The following is an 18,132-nucleotide window of genomic DNA, read 5'->3' as shown; positions in this document are numbered from 1 at the left end:
CTGATCCACACAACTGGCAAAGCCATGTGAGTCGACCCTCAGTGCACACCTGGTCCACACCGCACGAAGTACAGGTCTACTCTCGATATAACAACTCTCACTTGTACATAAACCTCGCTAGTACATGTACATGTACGTAAAAAAATCAAATCCCGCGCCGAAACAGCATCACTCCCATACAAATTTTGTTCTACACAACATAATCCTCAACATAACACACGCTGCGACGCGGTCCCCGACGTGCGCACTCTCGATACAACGTAAATTCACGTGCACGGTACGATCAAGCGGTAGCTGTAGCTAGGCAGTTTAGGCCAGGTTAGTCCTACATAACGTAAACCTCGGCATAACGCACTCAACGGCACGGTCCCCGACGTGCGCACTCTCCATACAACGTAGATTCACGTGCGCGGTACAATCAAGCTTTAGCCGTAGCTAGCCAGTTTGGTCCTATTGTGCATATATTCTGTGGTAGCCATTGGCGGACTATGCTCGGCCAATCGTCAAATTATGCTTTTGATTATGCCACAATTATGCCAACAAATATGCTTAATTATGCTGAATTATGCTCGTTTCACTATGTATTCACGCTGTACATAGAGGATTGAGAAACCACGCATACACACACGGCCATGCCCTAAGCATATTTTTTGTCTAAACCGAAAGATTATGCCGACCTTACACGTTGGAATCCGTATAATTATTATGCCGGAGCATAATTTTTTGACGAAATCCCAAGATTATGCATGCCAAATATTATGCCGGCATAATCCGCCAAGGGCTATGACAAGGAGTCGTAACTGGGTATTTAAAAACAAAAACATCTGCAGGCTTTCTGACAAAGCTGTATTATGCCCCTAAGCATAATTTTTGTCTAAACCGAAAGATTATGCCGACCTTACACGTTGGAATCCGTATAATTATGCTGGAGCATAATTTTTTGACGAAATCCCAAGATTATGCCAAATATTATGCCGGCATAATCCGCCAAGGGCTATTCTGTGGCATTGACGGTATCTGATATTGATGATGGTACAGTGTGTAGGTATATGTTTGCACGGTTAAACTCGCCTTGTAATACCCTTCGTTTTGAGGTACATCTTGTATTGTACACACAGTTTTCTACATAACATAACTCTCGATATAACATAATTTTTGCGTGGTCCCAGAGATTACGTTATATGGACCTGTAACGAGTTACGTTACTTCGAGCGGCCAAGACTATTATTATTTTTTGTGCCTATGCACATCCTAGTACTTCCTACACTTGCTAGGGTAACCAGAATGCTAGACAGGCTGTACTGTCAGCACACTGCACTGCTTTGATAGATAGGGCTGGGGGAGTCGTAAAAGCTCGACTCCTGGCAGTGTCACTTTGAAGCATGCAGGAGTACTAAAAAATGCATATTTTAGTACTCCGTGCATTTTTTAGTACTCCCATTTGAAAAGACAACGGCAGAAATGGGTGGCGATGCTGATCTGCGCTGATGAGTGATGTCACAGACTCACAGTCACACATCCTTGTTTTACGTGGCGAATCGCGAAGGCTTGACAGGGCTCAGCAGATTTCGTAACAATTTCTCTTTGAGTTTGAGAACAACCATAATTTTCTGTCAACCTTTCTCCAGTTGTTTTGAGTTCTGTTGTCTTTCTCTGGCCATCTTCTCGCTGAGATTCTTGTGTGGAGGCTGCATTAACCCAACGAAATAGCCGTAGAAGCCCACACCTTGGATAATTGTCTTGTACATTTTACTCCAAAACTTTCTCAAGATTAGTAAGAAATTAATTGGAGGAGTTCACTCAATTGGTCTTACCTTGCGCCGAGTCTGAAGAGTAGAGAAAGCATGGCAGATTTCCACGTTGACATCGTTCCCGCTGACCAGCTACGGGTAAGGAGCTAGTCCACGCGTTGGCTGTTCGCAGAACAGCACAAAATACAAAATGCCTGGTTGTGACTGTGTGTTATTAATTTTTACTAGAAGATGAATGTGTTTCTTGTAGCATACCCAGGTCAAAGACCGAAATACAGGTCATTGGTAGTACACATGCGTATTGTATTGGCACATCAGTGCGGTACGGTCTGACGCCGGGCCCGGGGATATGTGAATGAACCGCACGTACAGAGCATTCATTTTGATTATTTGATTGTTTTTTTGATTATTTATTTCAAGTATTCTCCACCACTGGCCTATGGAGTATGTACGTATGGCTGCTTCCTATCGAAGGAGTTTCCTACAAATATCAGACGAAATGTGATTATTAACGGATATGTAGTCAAACGGAGATGCACACCTGATCAGATGAAATGTGAAAAGAATTATAAACCCTGAGAGGAGATAAAGGAATTTGGAGTGAGAGCATAATAATATCAAGAGTACATAACCCCCCAGAGTGTGCAACGCCTGATCCAGCTCTGCATAGGGTCGTGGTCAAGCGGAATCGGATCTTCTGATGTCATGCGTACGCTCTACACCAGCGCAAGGCCGGTCTCGAGGCAGGGCACCGTTATTTTTTATCCGAGAGTCTCCGCGACTCCCCAGGTTCCCCTCAAATGTGTACGGTATTATGACGCAAAGATCCGATTACGCTCGACCAAGACCCTATGCAGAGCTGGATCAGGCGTTGCACACTCTGGGGGTTATGTACTCTTGATATTATGTAGCAGATGAACATTTTGTTTGCATGTTGCACTATGACCGTGAAGACTTCAAGAGAGATGGGAACGGCATAGGGTAAAAATTTAATTCAAAGATACTCCCTCAACGGCTGAAATAACGTGCAGAAATGTGCTGAGTTTTCAATGGAGAGACAGAGACGAAGAGAGATCCTGGATACTGTATGTCAACAGATATTCGGCGCATATTTATTTTCGGCTATTTTCGGCCTGGTCATGTTTGGCCGAAAATTTGTTTTCAAGGTTCAGTGTGACGGTGTATACAGGCGGCAGCAGTACAGGCCGAAAATTTAATGCGGCCGAAATGGGTTTTAGCCCCGGGAGGCCGACATTTGAATGGGCCAAAAATTTGTCGACTTACAGTAGTAAAAGGAGGGACCTGAGCTACGGAGGCCATGCAAGTCGGGAAGCGAGCACACACCGCCCGTCCGCATGTGCATGCACAGCATGGAATCCCGCATAGAAGCCCATGTAAAGGTCACAACGAGGTGTCGGCGTACAGGTCCACAGCCTTACTTGAATGTGCACAATATTTGTTTCAAGGAACTACAAGTTACACTATAATGTCCACTAACACCACCAGTCACTAAACAATCAGCTCATGTGATGATAACATTGCACCACACTCACTGGCGGTGTTAGTGAACATCATAGTGTAACTCGTAGTTCCTTGGTCCTTTTTTCTTTTTTAAATAATCCTTGGCTCTCCATCCGGATATTCGTTTCCTTTTTTTTTTGCCAACACAAGTACCACCTGCATGTATTGTGTAAATGTATTTCAACTCGGATGGTGAGCCAATTACCATTTTGTCGCACTCGCTGACTGTATACGATCTGGTTACGTTGGTGGACAGTTAGTCATAACTCGTAACATGTTGTCCTCCTTTTTTCACCACTGTAAATGTATTGTGTAAATTTAGTTAAATTTACCTAGAGTGGTTTCAGATATCTTTGTCATGTGTCGAAGGAATCTGTGTAGAACACGATCATGGCATGTGAACAGTGGAACCAACATGGCTGGTATCATGTGACCCATAGATGCAAGTGACTGGACTGGAGCTAGAGCCAACATGGCTGTTCCGTATGGTCGTGGGATAGATGTGAAACCACTCTATTTGCCACTTTTAAAATGTGTCCACTCTATATAATTATGTGTGTGTACGTGCGCATGTGTGTGTACGTGCGCATGTGTGTGTGTGTGTGTGTGTGTGTGTGTGTGTGTGTGTGTGTGTGTGTGTGCGTGTTTGTGTGTGTGTGTGTGTGTGTGTGTGTGTGTGTGTGTGTGTGTGTGTGTGTGTGTGTTCGCCAAATATGTGCTTTCCGTACGCTCAGACGTTTGAGAGTAGCTACTTCACCGAGATGGAATGCAGCGGTGCGGCCAGCACGCCGACCCAGTTCAACTACGCGTTTGGCCTGGTGCACGCGCAGCGCAGGGAGGACATCAGGAAATCCATACCGCTGCTGCAGTCTTTACTGCGCCCTGGCACGGATCACCGCGACTTTATCTACTACCTGAGTCTGGCATACTACCGGCTGGGGGTGAGTTGAGTAGTGTCTGGCTTTGTATTGTACACTGGAAGGGGAACTACTCGCAAAATACTTTGATATGGATAAGTCAGAATGTGTAAATAGGAAAAAGAGACAAGGTGATCCAACACACCAAGCATATGCCATGGCGCGCAAAGAAATCAGCAGAAGAATACATCGTGTGAACAAAAAAAGTTCTTAGGTTCATAACATGAGTATGGCTTGCGGCCTTGCGTTTCAGCCCGGGGCAGCACACTACAGTCGTAGTGTATTCGTTGCATGCTCACAACGGGCTGGCGGCGTGTGCTCAGCGCATATAAACTCACTGCGGGCTGGCTACCAGCCCGGCCGTGCACATGTAAACACTCTCGGCGGGCTGGCCCGCTCCCTCCAGCCCGGGCTGGAGTTGTGCGTATAATAGGCCCAATAGCTGACCGCTCAACGGACCTAAAGAAACTGTCGCCTCCTGTGTACAAGTGTGGTTCCCTTGTCCAGAAATGACACCCGTTGATTCCGGTTCTAGTGGTCCTCTGGGACAGATGGTAGCAAGAGTACGTAGCCCCACGGGTGTGCAACGCCTGCTCTGCGAGCTGTGGGTGCCCTGTGCAGTGCGTTGCCTGCATTACGTAGTGAAATGACGATCCAGCTGCCTGGATTTGGGTGTTCCTACGGTTTAGCCTCGCGAGCTGCATCTGCGCCTTGATCCAAGAGGGTGGTGGCGTTCCTGCGGATGCGGAAAACTCTCACGGGAACTGTGACAATAAAAAAAATGTTAGACTCAACAATTTTACGTGCAGAAAACCGTAGCTGATCAACAATGACGCAATGGCCCACATCTCGTGGCTATGTGATGCAGGCAGCGCCGCGGCAGACCCTGCATGCAGAGTTGCATGGTCTTGGCGTTATGTACTCTTGGTGGTGGCCTTGTCAGAGTGGTCGCCTTGACCGGTTTAATTGCATGTTGTAACATGGCCTAGCACCTAGCGCGCCCAGTGTCTCTCTTTTTCACAAACTCGTACTTGTTGCTAGGTGGCGACGTAGGCGTGATATTCATTTACATTCTTCCCTATGCTCGCAATAAAAATAATAATTCTTCCCTATGATGTTGACTGCTTTAGGAGCATGACAAGGCCCTTGCTTATGTCAAGAGAGTCCTCGCCATGGAGCCGAACAACAAACAGGCACAGAATCTACATGATTCTATTCAGAAGACGCTCAAAACAGGTTTGTCTTCCATGCTCTCTTCTTTCTCTCTATCTCTCTATCTCTCTATCTCTCTCTCTCTCTCTCTCTCTCTCTCTCTCTCTCTCTCTCTCTCTCTCTCTCTCTCTCTCTCTCTCTCTCTCTCTCTCTCTCTCTCTCTCTCTCTCTCTCTCTCTCTCTCTCTCTCTCTCTCTCTCTCTCTCTCTCTCTCTTTCTCTCTCTCTCTCTCTCTCTCTCTCTCTCTCTCTCTCTCTCTCTCTCTCTCTGTCTCTCTCTCTCTCTCTCTCTCTCTCTCTCTGCTTTCCATGTACATGTACCTCCCATTTTCTTGGTTTTCTGGCGATTTCTGTCCCGTCTCTAATGGCTCTTGTTCTATTTGCATCAACACACGACCGTAATCACCTGTGTAGATCTTGTAGCCTATTCTCAGTTATGAGTACTATTCACTTGATTCTAATTCACTGTGCGTGTCTGCTTCTGTGTGTGTGTGTGTGTGTGTGTGTGTGTGTGTGTGTGTGTGTGTGTGTGTGCACATGTGTGTCTGTTTGTCTCTCTCTCTCTTTCTCTCTCTCTCTCTCTCTCTCTCTTTCTGTTTTTGTTGTTGCTTGTTCACAGAGGGTGCTCTAGGGATGGCGATCGTAACGGGTGGTGTTGCTATCGGTGTGGGCCTGGTGGCCATCGTAGCTGGTGCGTTGATCCGCCGATAAGAGCAACACATGGCTGGCATGTGGACACACATCCCTAGTATGCTTTGTCTGAGGCAAGACCTACATTGTATTGCTGCTGGACCTATGTCAGGTGATTGCCATGCTCTCTGACCACTCCACTCCTTAGTTCTGCGCGGCATTTCGCTAGCTAGCTGCCATCTCGTTGTTCCGCACGGGCCCTGATTCTCCTGTTTCCGCTATCGCTGCTTCGTCGCTGTCGGCTTGTTTGAGAATGCTGAATCCGAGCCTGCTTGTTTCTTCCATTGCTGCTGGCGTTTAGCATTGCCTCACGTTCCCAGACACGGTCACATGTTGATATCGGCGGTATTACAGATCCATGCATGTGAGCTGTTGATCAACTGTTATGTTCCCACTGGCTGTCCTCGGTCCTTGATAATCATCGCACGACTTGACCGCACTCCCTGGGATTAGTAGTTGTATAACGGACTGACATCCTTCTACTGTACTTGGCAGTGCATGCTTGATTTGCAGACGCCATTTCCTATCATTATCACGTAGATTCGTCATCAGAGTTGGCGGCAGCTGGATGGATGGATACAAGTGCTTTCACCGCTGTTCATGCGGGTTGTTCGAAACTTCGCGAGCTTCCGCTTTTCCGTGGCGTACATGCACGTTCGAGTTCTATGGTCCATGTGTGTCAGGGTTTGCAATTACATCATATCGACGGCTATGACTCGTGATGGCATCATCATCCACTTGTTGAGTGTTCTACTGCTGAGCCAGCACTACACTGCCAGCACTACACTGCGGCTCGTTTGACCCTGCTGCGTTTGATCAGTGCTGTCGTGTGATCTGCGATGGTGATGATATCATTCTTTGATCCGGTGACATCGTGTCTTGGCAGATGCCACTAGCTGGAAGTGTTGGACGGGGGACCATCGCATCACACCACGAGACAAGTGCATGGCTTTTGGTCAAGTGCATGACTGTATTGGACCAGAATTAGGCATTGCACCCCTGGCATGCTGCCTTTGTGGGTATGGCACACACAACACGGCAGTAAGGAATGTATGATGGTGTAGCAGCAGCACCCAGCCAGCAGCCTGTGCTGTCCCATGCACTCAACACAGCAGCACGGCACGGCATGCTACTCCAGTATTACAGTAAGTTAGTAGTAGCTGGACTCTTAAAGGTTAGTAAGTGGCTTCTGCCAGTGCCTGTTGTGTTTCTGTTTCTGCCACCACCCAATGCGAGCTGAGCTGAGCTGGTGCGCACAGTTTTTGCTGTTTAGTGCTATGTGTTTTGCGCAAAAGTCTTTCTTTGAGCACGCAGGTGGGATTTCCTCTGTCATGGTGTGATGTGTAGCCTGCTGTGCCTGCCGTTGTTGTTGTTCTTGAACGTTGACGTTGGCATTGCCTACTTGGCCGTGCGTGTCCCTAGAATCCCCATCCGTGCACTTGACAACGGTTTTGCTCGTCCAACTGCGGTCGAAATGCCCCTGCGATTCCCTGCACCGCAGCTGATGTCAGTCTCCTTACTCCAGCTGTTGCCCTATTGGTTTTATTTTGTTGTTGTCTTCCCGACTTGTGCCCGGCCGGCTGTCTTTGGACTTCTGTGGAATCTTTTTGAGGGTGTCGTGCGTACTGTCTGCTTCCGTTTTTATCTTGGTCTCCGACTTTCCGTATCCGTCTATTCTCTGGCGTGTCACTTTCTACGCGAGTTTTAACCATGCACAGCATCAACGACTAACTGCTCTGCACTCTGTGTTCTGAGCGCGCGTTAGGTTTTCTTTCCTGTACAAACCTGGATTATTCCTTTGTGCCGTGCGTGGTGTGATCTTTCCTTCTTCTTTTTTTTTTTTTAATTCTGCGGCCGATTCGCGGTTGGTTTGGTGGTGATGGTGACGAGGGGAGGGGGAGAGAGGGTTCTGCTTTTGCATGGATAATAATTATGTTGCCTTTCACTAGACTCGGCAATCTTCTGCAAGTTCAGGCATGTCTTCTTCCACCGTGTACTGCCAGTGCTCACGATACGAATACCGTAAAATACCGTTGATCCGCCCCCTCTCTAATTCCCGCCCCCTGTCGATTTTCTACCTGTGAAGCGACCTCGGCGTATACAACGAAAATGCGATGTTGAACCGACGCATGCACTGCTGTACACAATATTTGCCAATCCAGCATGAAAATGTTCACAATCCAGCACATCGAGTCTGATCTTCTACGTTGTTGTACATCGTACTGCACTTGACAGCCTTGATCTAACTCCCGCCCCCTACCGAAAACCCAGCTGGGAAGCGACATGGCGTTGGGGGGGGGGGGGGGGGGGCGGATCAACGGTACTTTACGGTAGAGTAAAACCTGTAACTAAAGACCACCGTGCTAGCGGCCAGCATGGTACTGCACACCACTTCGCCAGGCACAGACTGTCTCACATTCATACGTGTACTGGTAATGGTTGTGCGGTGCAAACCTCTAACTAAGGACCACCTGCCACTAAAGACCGCACTCTCTGCACCAAGGGGTGGTCGTTAATCGCAGGTTTTACTGTAGTATTATCTCATTCCGACCTCATTCACTACTCTGTCCCCGGGGAAAATTGCGGTTCCGCGGCCGCGTTTGAAAAGACCGCGTTTTTTGAACTTTTTTGTTGCACTACACGTACACACAGTGCACTGTTCGGTCAGCAACGTCTCATCGTGGCGGCTTTTTACTCAAATATGACGAGTGCTTACACCAGAGACTTGTAACTGATTGATTTCACTACATACTCACTGAAAAATGCCGCACATCAATATTATTCACCGCATATTCACCCCAAATTCACCGCAAATTATGCCACATTATGCCGCGTTTTTTGCGATTTTTTTCCGCAATTCCCCCGGGGACAGACTACTGTGGAGAGAGAGAGAGAGACAGAGAGAGAGAGAGGCTACCTGCTTGTCCCCTTGGCCAAACTACATTGTATTATGATCATCGGCAGGCGCGTACGCAGGGTCACCTCTAGGGGGGTTTCCAAGCGAATCGCAAACACTGAATCGTTTTAACCCTTTCTAAAGAGCCCTACGAAATTTTCAAAATTATGCATCTTTTCGTGTTCTTTTTGGATCATAACTTCAGTTCTATTCATTATCTTAGGCTTCCTGGAAGTGGAAAGGTAGACCTACCAGGGAGAGAATGAGTTCGACCATGATAGCCAGGACTCAGTACAGCCATCTACATATCCAGTGCTATGTGCGATTGCGGTAGAGTGCAGCGAGGTTGCGAAAAAATGCCCCAAACTGCACTGGGCTTCGGCGCGAAGGCCCAAACGCGTCCTGCTCCAGCGATTTCGTTTTTCTCGATTGCAGAGTTCGATTCTTTTGCTGTGTGCTCTTGAAAATATTACACGTGAAGCCCCTGCAAATTTGAGCAAGTCAGCGTGACGAAAAGTCTCAAATTCTCGATACTCGAGAGTCGCACTGCGCGCTTTTGAAATTGCAAGATCGCGGCTCAACTTACTTACGAACGATTTATCTCAAGAGACATTGCTCGCAGCGCGTCGTAAATAGGTTCAACCGATAGCTGAGAGTTTCTATTCGATCTGGATATTTGGATCGTTGGATTTGAGCGAGATTTGACTGAGTTACGATCTGTTGAAGTTTTGCATTCTTGCCAGATCGATCGTGAGCCCTACCAAAATATGCCCAAAACCGTTGCTCGTTTGGAACATTTAGGGGGTTTCCGGGCAACGGGAACCCTCCCCCCCCCCCCCTGCGTACGCGCCTGATCGGTTGGTATTTCCCGGCAATTAAATAGGACACATGGAAGGTGGATACATGATCAATTTTGTTGCACAATACCGGAGACAGCCCAAGAATAAGAGGGGGCTCTTAAATAATTTAAAATTAATGAAGAGCCTCACACGGACAGGTTACCATCATCACATCAATACTAATACATGTTCTAAGTTCTAACACACACTTCAACAGCAATCTTGACTTGAATTGGCTAGATTCTCTTCTAACGTAATTCTCCAGCTCCGGAAACACAGCACAAGGAGACCAGACCAGCACTGGATCGTAGCATGGTGGTAAGCATCCTCAGAACTTACAGAAGTGCGTGTGACACCTTGTGAAGAGCACACTGAGTGAGGCGTACACAAGCCTTGGGTTAATCTTGTAGTAGAAGTTTATTTAACGTCCACACAACGGTTGTACACTCAAGACCCCTAATATCCTGTGGAGCAGACTAAACGCCCTCTGGGGCAAACGACACATCTTCACCGCGCATGCTCAGGAGTTATTTTTTCAAAATACACAACTCACCGGCAGGCACTGTGATGGGGTGAGATGGTGCTGGGTGGGGCTTGCCATGCTCAACAGACCAGAGGTCTCGGCATCTTCACATGGCAGGCGCACCGAGTAACACTAATATACTAATATTAAATAAGTAATACAGTTATCACGTGCATGCAGTAGTGGACCTGTAGCTGTATGCATTGTGACAACCATACCCAAACACACTCAGACTCAGAGCACTCTAACAACCATGTCACATAATACATGTATTGATGAAAACAAAAATAGTAAATACAGCTGGAAGCTTTCGGGTGGACTGTCTGGGGCAGGTGATAAGGCTGACAGGATCTAGCCTTCTATGACTCAGTACTCGTAGATCTCTGCGCGCGGGTAATCTGGCCCTGCTCACTCTATCCCTCTTGACAAGAATATTCCCGGAAACAAACAAACAAACTTTAGGCAACCACTGTAAAATTAATTGCTCCGTATCAACATTATCCTCCACACTCTCCCAATACAGTGCCAGTGGTCCCTTTAATAATCCGGCACCATTTTTGTGATACGGAAATTCTGCCGGATTTGGGAGGGTACTGGATTAGAAAATCTGATTAATTTTAATTTTACTCCTGCAATGTGCATGGCACTTGAAAGGGCATTTTGGTTGCTGAACAGTATGCTGGTTTATACATGTACCGGTATACGTAGAGGGTACTGGTTTAAAGAGGGGCGACTAATATGCTAAGTGCCGGTTTCTCTTCACTGAATTGAATGGCAATGATGTTGATAGTGTTGACAATGCGCAGAAAGCTCAAAACAAGTGGACAGCCTCTCCTCTTACAAAACTCGAAAATCCAATACTTCCACACCCAAGAACACACTAAAGCCCACACATGCATGTACATGTACATTGTACAGGTGCAGTCAGTCATGGCCAAAGAATCCGACCCACGAGACAAAGACAAAGTCATCGCCAGGTTTCCATTTCCAGTACGTCACAGTGCACGTCTTTAAAAGCACTTCCCATCATGGCCGCTGGAGCCTTGGCACTGCTTTCCGATCACATTTCAGATTCTTTGGCCACAACCAAAATTTCCATCATCAAAATAATAAGAATATTAAAACAGAATAAACATAGCTGGCATACTCCCCGAACCTGCTAGACAGGAGCATGGTTGACGCATACGTCAAGCCAAAACAGCGTCAAAACTTCGATCTCTATTAATTTTAATTTATACCCAGCTCATATTAACCCCCACTAATTCCTGTGATCTATAACTGGTGAATATATCTCCATATTCACCACTTTAACTTGGGGTATATACTTTGCTATATTACCCACTTAGACTTAGAGGTTGTAACTTTTCAACTTTCAAGGGACTTAGAAATTTTCTCTCCAATTGAAAAAGAAAAAAATTGAAGAGAAGAAAGAAGTTTCAGCAGGAATCGAACCTAGAACCATAAGATTCCCAAGCACCTATCTTGACCACCCAGCCACCAAGGTGTTGATGCAGATGTTGGTTGAAAGAAAGGTCTTAGGTCTGGAACACGCAATACTACCTACACATAATAGTATACTGGCATGGAGGTAAAAAATACCTATACCCATCGTGAATGTGGTTTCCTAAAACATAAGTTAGCGCGAAAAGAATTTTGCAGGGTGCGTTGAAGGCTGAGGAGGCCAGGGTGATAGTCAGTAACAAAAACTGTGGGGCAAGAGGCAGAAGCTTGCACAGAGCTAGCTGGAGGTATGAGTTGACAGCTAGCTGGGGTATCACTGAACGCATCGTGGAGAAACCTAGGAGGGTAACCACGCTTGCGAAGCCTGGTCCAGAAAGCATCACGTATAGCGAGCAGGGAGGTGATCTCACTGTTTGTGTGGTTATAGCGCAGCAATTCAGCTTTAATAAAGGCTCTGAAACATGAGCGGGGGTGGTCGGACGTAAATGGGATGTACAAATAAGCGTTCCTGGGCTTTTGGAAAGTACTGAATGTGAATGTGGATTTATCATTAATAGAGATGATCAAATCAAGAAACTCAATACTTTTACTGGGGTCTGACCACGTAAGTCTGATGGCGTCAAGTTTTGCGTACATGTGCCGTTTGACGGCAGGCAGATTGCTCAGTCTTTTGATGATTAAGAGAAGATCATCAACGTATCGACCGAAGAACTTTATGGTGTTACGGAAGACTGAGAGTGATGTACGCTCATGGACGAAGAGGAAAATATTTGCAACATTAACCGCCATGGGTGTACCCATGGCCATGCCATTCTCTTGGTGATACACCAAACCATCATGCTCGAAAAAATTATTTCTTAGCACAAAAGAAGAAAGATCAATGAGCAAGTCTTTCATGGGGTGATTATTTTCGTCGAGGAACACGTGCAAGGCATTGGTCGTATCTTTCCACGACATGCATGTGTAAAGACTTTCGACGTCTGCAGTCAAAAGGGAGCAGTCACTCAAGTCATCGTTCGACGGAGTGATCAAACTCTTTACAACATCGTTAGTAGAAGTAAACACAGTGTTTGCTGATTTCATGAGACTCTTTATATGGTAGTCGACATAGCGAGAGGCTGGGGTTGTGCAGTAGCCCTGACACGACACAATGGGCCTGCCTTTAACTCCACAGGGCCCAAGGGGTTTGTGGATTTTGGGAATGAGCCGAAACTTGGCTGGCTTGAAAGGGAAATTCGCAAGTAGGGCTTCTGCGTCTCGCCTAGTGACATTATGGCTGGAAATGATCCTGGTTAGCTCCGTTTCGATGGCCTCGAGTTCTGGATTGAGGGCAGTGTCCCGGCCAACGGGGCAAACAATGCGGTAGGTTGAGGTGTCCGCGAGCTGTCGGGCGGCTTCGGCGGAAAATTCATCGGAGTTCAGGATAGCTGTACCCAGATTTTTGTCTGCGTCACGGACAATGATACGTGGATCCTGTCGCAGTGACAGAACAATATCCTGCTGGGCTCTGGTGGTGTTTCGACGTCGTGGCTTGCAGGCGTCGCGCAAGGCGGTCGCCTCCGACCGGAGCTCAAATAGTTTCAGTTCGGTACCAGGGAATGCAGGTGGCGGCAACCGTTTGCTGGCAATGTGGAATTTCTTTATGGATCCTTTTTGTTGAGGGGGACCGTGTGGACCTTCCTCGATAGCTTCCTTCCAGCGTACACGTCGCTCAAAACGCGCTAAATCAGTCGAGAAATTGTTGTGGTTGGCGATTGAGGATGTGACTCGGAAGCGTGATACCAAGCCAAGCAGGTAGCGTTGTACATCAGAGAACTCAAAACGGCTGAGGTTGTGAACACCAAAGTTGGTGACAAGGCGCTCATGCGTGGACAAACGCAAATGGAATATCCACCGCAGTCGCAGGTCTTCTACTGTAAATATACAAATTTTCGGCAGCTATTTAATTTCGGCTATATTCGGCACCGACCCAAAACGCCTAAATTAAAACGCCGATGAAATTTTTCACAGCATCTGTCGCACTATACCGTGCCCTCTACCCCACGCCGAAAATAAATCGCCGCCGAAATGTCAAAATCGTGAAGTGCCGAAATTTTGCAGCGCCGAAATTTTGTATATTTACAGTATTGTCTTCGAGCCTGCTGGCGGGCAGGTGCCGCGTTTCCAGGTATCACTGCGGAGCATGAGCGCCCCCTCACGTTTTTTGGCTGCGCACGTCCATCTTTCACGACGTCGCTGTAGCGACGCACATTGGACGATGGCCGTGGATGTTGTTGCTGCCGTTGTTCTCGTTGTTGTCGTTGCTGCTGCTGCTGTCGTTGCCGCTGTTGTCGTTGTTGCTGCTGCTGTTGTTGCTGCTGCTGCCACTGCCGCTGCTGCCGTTGCTGCTGCTGCCGTTGAGGCTGCTGCCGCTGCGGCTGCTGTCGTTGTTGTCTCGTCTGTCCCTGTTGTTGCCATTCATGTACTTGCCGTATGGGGCGGGGTGGTTGGCCAGAAGACTTGGAAGACGTTTTGGATTTGTTTCGGCTAGCTTGCCATTGTAGAGGCGGTTTTTGAAGTGCCAACTGGGCAGACACTTCTCTCTGGATTAAGTGTCCAATTTCCTCAGTAGAGGGAGGAACAGTGGTAGCTTGCGTAATCGTAGTTTGGGAATTCTGCTTCTTACGCGATGTGATAAGATCCGTTTTTAGCTTTTTGGCAATTTCAGAGGCTTCGGCTATTGGCTATTGTATACTGGGATACTAAAATAGCTATTTCGGACCAGTATTTCAGGCCAAAAACGAAGCTAGGTATAAATAGAATAAACACCTCTGTCTTGTGTTTATGGGAATATAAACACTGTCTATAAAAACCTCGGCTACGCCTCGGTTTTTATAGCAGTATTTATATTCCCATAAACACTACGACATCGGTGTTTATTCTATACTTATTATTGAAGTTGTGACGCTGAATATGCATATACCGGTACATGTAACTGTTGCCATGTTTGTGAAGCGCCCATTGCAGTCACACTCAGTCTCACCTCCACTGAGGAGCTGTGCAAGGGTGCAAGGCCAGACTAGTTGCCCAGGGGAATTCAATAGTCCCGTGAGAGTCCTGAAGTTTCACCAAGTCCTGAAAGCCTGTCCGGAGTGAGCACGTTTCCTGTTGCTCAACTCACAGTTTGGATTAGGCATATGCGGATAACGCCGGCAGAAAAATTGGCAGAATTCGGTGCTGTTTCTCGTACATGTACGTTTCATGCATGTTTGGTATGTGGATAAAGAAATGGAGCAGAATTCGAGGAATTGCCCGCCATAAGGTTTGTATGGTTCTGCCAATTTCACTGCTTTTCGAGCAGAATCTGTCACCTTCTCGAGCATTATCCGCACACCCCCAGTTTGGATGCTTTCCGATTCTGTCTACTTTATCTAAAGTAGGTTAGCCGGGGAAACGGCAAGAGGGCACCGCTCCTTGAAGGAAATATCTCCGTGATGCTATTCCATGCGCACATGCAGTGGCAACTAAACCGAGTGTCACAGGAAATACCAAACACATCTGACTACATGGGCCCCGGTAATGTACCAATTACTTGTTTAGCTGCACCAAGAGGAAAGCGACCCTTGAAGGAAACTCCCATCACGCATTCGCTGAGTGCTCACACAGGCATCATTTGCACAGGCCGATCAGACGCAAACATACAATCATGTACGTCTTGCAAGTGTCCTGCAAGCAGTTCCTACAGGAGCAATCCTAACTAATGAAAAGTAGGCTTTCATAGGTAATTACTAATGGATACAAATTGACGGAAGTACTAGTGATACATGGTATTGCATACTTAGACGTACTAGTACTTCAGTATGGATACATGGCCAGGTGTTGAAGCACACACACACACACACACACACACACACACACACACACACACACACACACACACACACACACACACACACACACACACACACACACACACACACACACACACACACACACACACACACACACACACACACACACACACACACACACACACACACACACACACACACACACACACACACACACACACACACACACACACACACACACACACACACACACACACACACACACACACACACACACACACACACACACACACACACACACACACACACACACACACACACACACACACACACACACACACACACACACACACACACACACACACACACACACACACACACACACACACACACACACACACACACACACACACACACACACACACACACACACACACACACACACACACACACACACACACACACACACACACACACACACACACACACACACACACACACACACACACACACACACACACACACACACACACACACACACACACACACACACACACACACACACACACACACACACACACACACACACACACACACACACACACACACACACACACACACACACACACACACACACACACACACACACACACACACACACACACACACACACACACACACACACACACACACACACACACACACACACACACACACACACACACACACACACACACACACACACACACACACACACACACACACACACACACACACACACACACACACACACACACACACACACACACACACACACACACACACACACACACACACACACACACACACACACACACACACACACACACACACACACACACACACACACACACACACACACACACACACACACACACACACACACACACACACACACACACACACACACACACACACACACACACACACACACACACACACACACACACACACACACACACACACACACACACACACACACACACACACACACACACACACACACACACACACACACACACACACACACACACACACACACACACACACACACACACACACACACACACACACACACACACACACACACACACACACACACACACACACACACACACACACACACACACACACACACACACACACACACACACACATTCAGGCACTGGGTTAATTTAACAGGCTGGTTGGCATCATTGCTGAATGATTGTACATTGTATTCATTTCTGGATGGTATTGCATAATCATCATTATCATCATCATCATGGTGGTGGTGGACAACAGCTGAACAATGTAGCCAATGCATTGCACAATGTAGACAACTCTCACAGCCAAGGCCAGGGTTGTTCAAATAAGATGGAGAGGCAGATGTTGAAACACTACTATTTGAACACAGCGCGCTACGAAACTACAAAACACCAATACATTCGTCACTCACTAAAAAGTAAAAATGATCATGACTGTACTGGTCCAATGCCTGGCACTTCTCTATCAACTCCAGACAGCAGTGCAGTACAGGTAAACCTGGTAGACCTAGTAGGTAGATGTATGTACAGAATGAACAGCATTGCCGGTACTTGACCGTGCTGCACATGTGAGGTCGCGTACTTACAGCAACACGCCCGGAACGAAACGATCGATAAACACGCAGAGCAACAACACGTTCAGGTCAGCTTCCAGCAGGACCAACACTAACATTCGCCATTGCAGCCACATACAGCCCAGGAACTTTTCCCTCAGGCCATCCGTCTCTCGAATGCTACAAAGCTGCTGAAAGACGATTGCTCTGAAACAAAACCGTGGTTGACTTTTTATTCTTTACAACAGAGACAAAGTTTGAAAGCAGAACATGACAAGCAGGAGCTTACAAGACTCGCAAAATATGCCTTATTCCTTCAACAAAGCAGCTATCGCTGCTGGGACAAAAATGCACAAAATTACAATGATCGGCAAATAAACATGATTCTCGGGGGCTGGGGCAAATCGTCTCAGCACATGTACACGACGTGTCATTACTGTCAGTGAAGCCCCGTCACACCGTCACACTGTCACAGATCACCCTCTCACCTGTTCCGAGGTTCACAACGCACCATGATACACACAGAGCAGACAAAGAACACGCCGGCGAAACGCGGTGAGTGCGATCACGAGTCGGTATCAGCTGCCGAGCTGCGAGGTGTCATGCCGTTCCGCCAAGGTCGACAGCTGACGACAGCAGAACAAGGGTCGACAGGCGGACTGCATGCTGGCGCAACACTGTCGACCAATAATCTTACGCAGGGCGCGCAATACGCTACTGGCTAGCGGCCGCATCGCCCTGATCCGTACTACCGACGTTGTCGCACTGCAAGAGGCGCACTATGCTCGGATCCTTTTTCGCTCCCTGCACGAACTCTTCGAGCGACAAGCGGTCGTTGCAGTCGATATCCATCTCCCGGAAGATCTTCTCCATGC

At 47.4% G+C, this 18,132-nt stretch overlaps 2 protein-coding genes across 2 annotated transcripts in view; one reads left to right on the top strand and one right to left on the bottom strand.

Moving 5' to 3' along the window:
* The first annotated feature begins 1,552 nt into the window (after positions 1 to 1,552).
* LOC135830112 (mitochondrial fission 1 protein-like) lies at positions 1,553 to 6,339 on the top strand. The gene is made up of 4 exons (XM_065342501.1): positions 1,553 to 1,889; positions 4,007 to 4,213; positions 5,320 to 5,425; positions 6,020 to 6,339. The coding sequence occupies exons 1-4, from the start codon at positions 1,845 to 1,847 to the stop codon at positions 6,109 to 6,111; spliced, it is 450 nt and encodes a 149-aa protein (XP_065198573.1). The 5' UTR covers positions 1,553 to 1,844; the 3' UTR covers positions 6,112 to 6,339.
* A 10,509-nt stretch (positions 6,340 to 16,848) lies between these two features.
* The window catches only part of LOC135830056 (neurocalcin-delta-like), a 2,172-nt gene continuing 888 nt past the window's right edge, over positions 16,849 to 18,132 (bottom strand). Inside the window, exon 1 of the mRNA XM_065342441.1 lies at positions 16,849 to 18,132. This exon is cut by the window's right edge and continues 888 nt beyond it. Within this exon, the coding sequence (XP_065198513.1) occupies positions 17,972 to 18,132 (161 nt within the window). The 3' untranslated portion in view covers positions 16,849 to 17,971.

The sequence above is a fragment of the Sycon ciliatum genome, chromosome 13, assembly GCF_964019385.1.
Source record: "Sycon ciliatum chromosome 13, ocSycCili1.1, whole genome shotgun sequence".
Classification (NCBI taxonomy): Eukaryota; Metazoa; Porifera; class Calcarea; order Leucosolenida; family Sycettidae; genus Sycon; species Sycon ciliatum.
The sequence above is the reverse complement of the archived record's forward strand: the minus strand, read 5'-3'. Positions and strand labels throughout refer to the sequence as shown.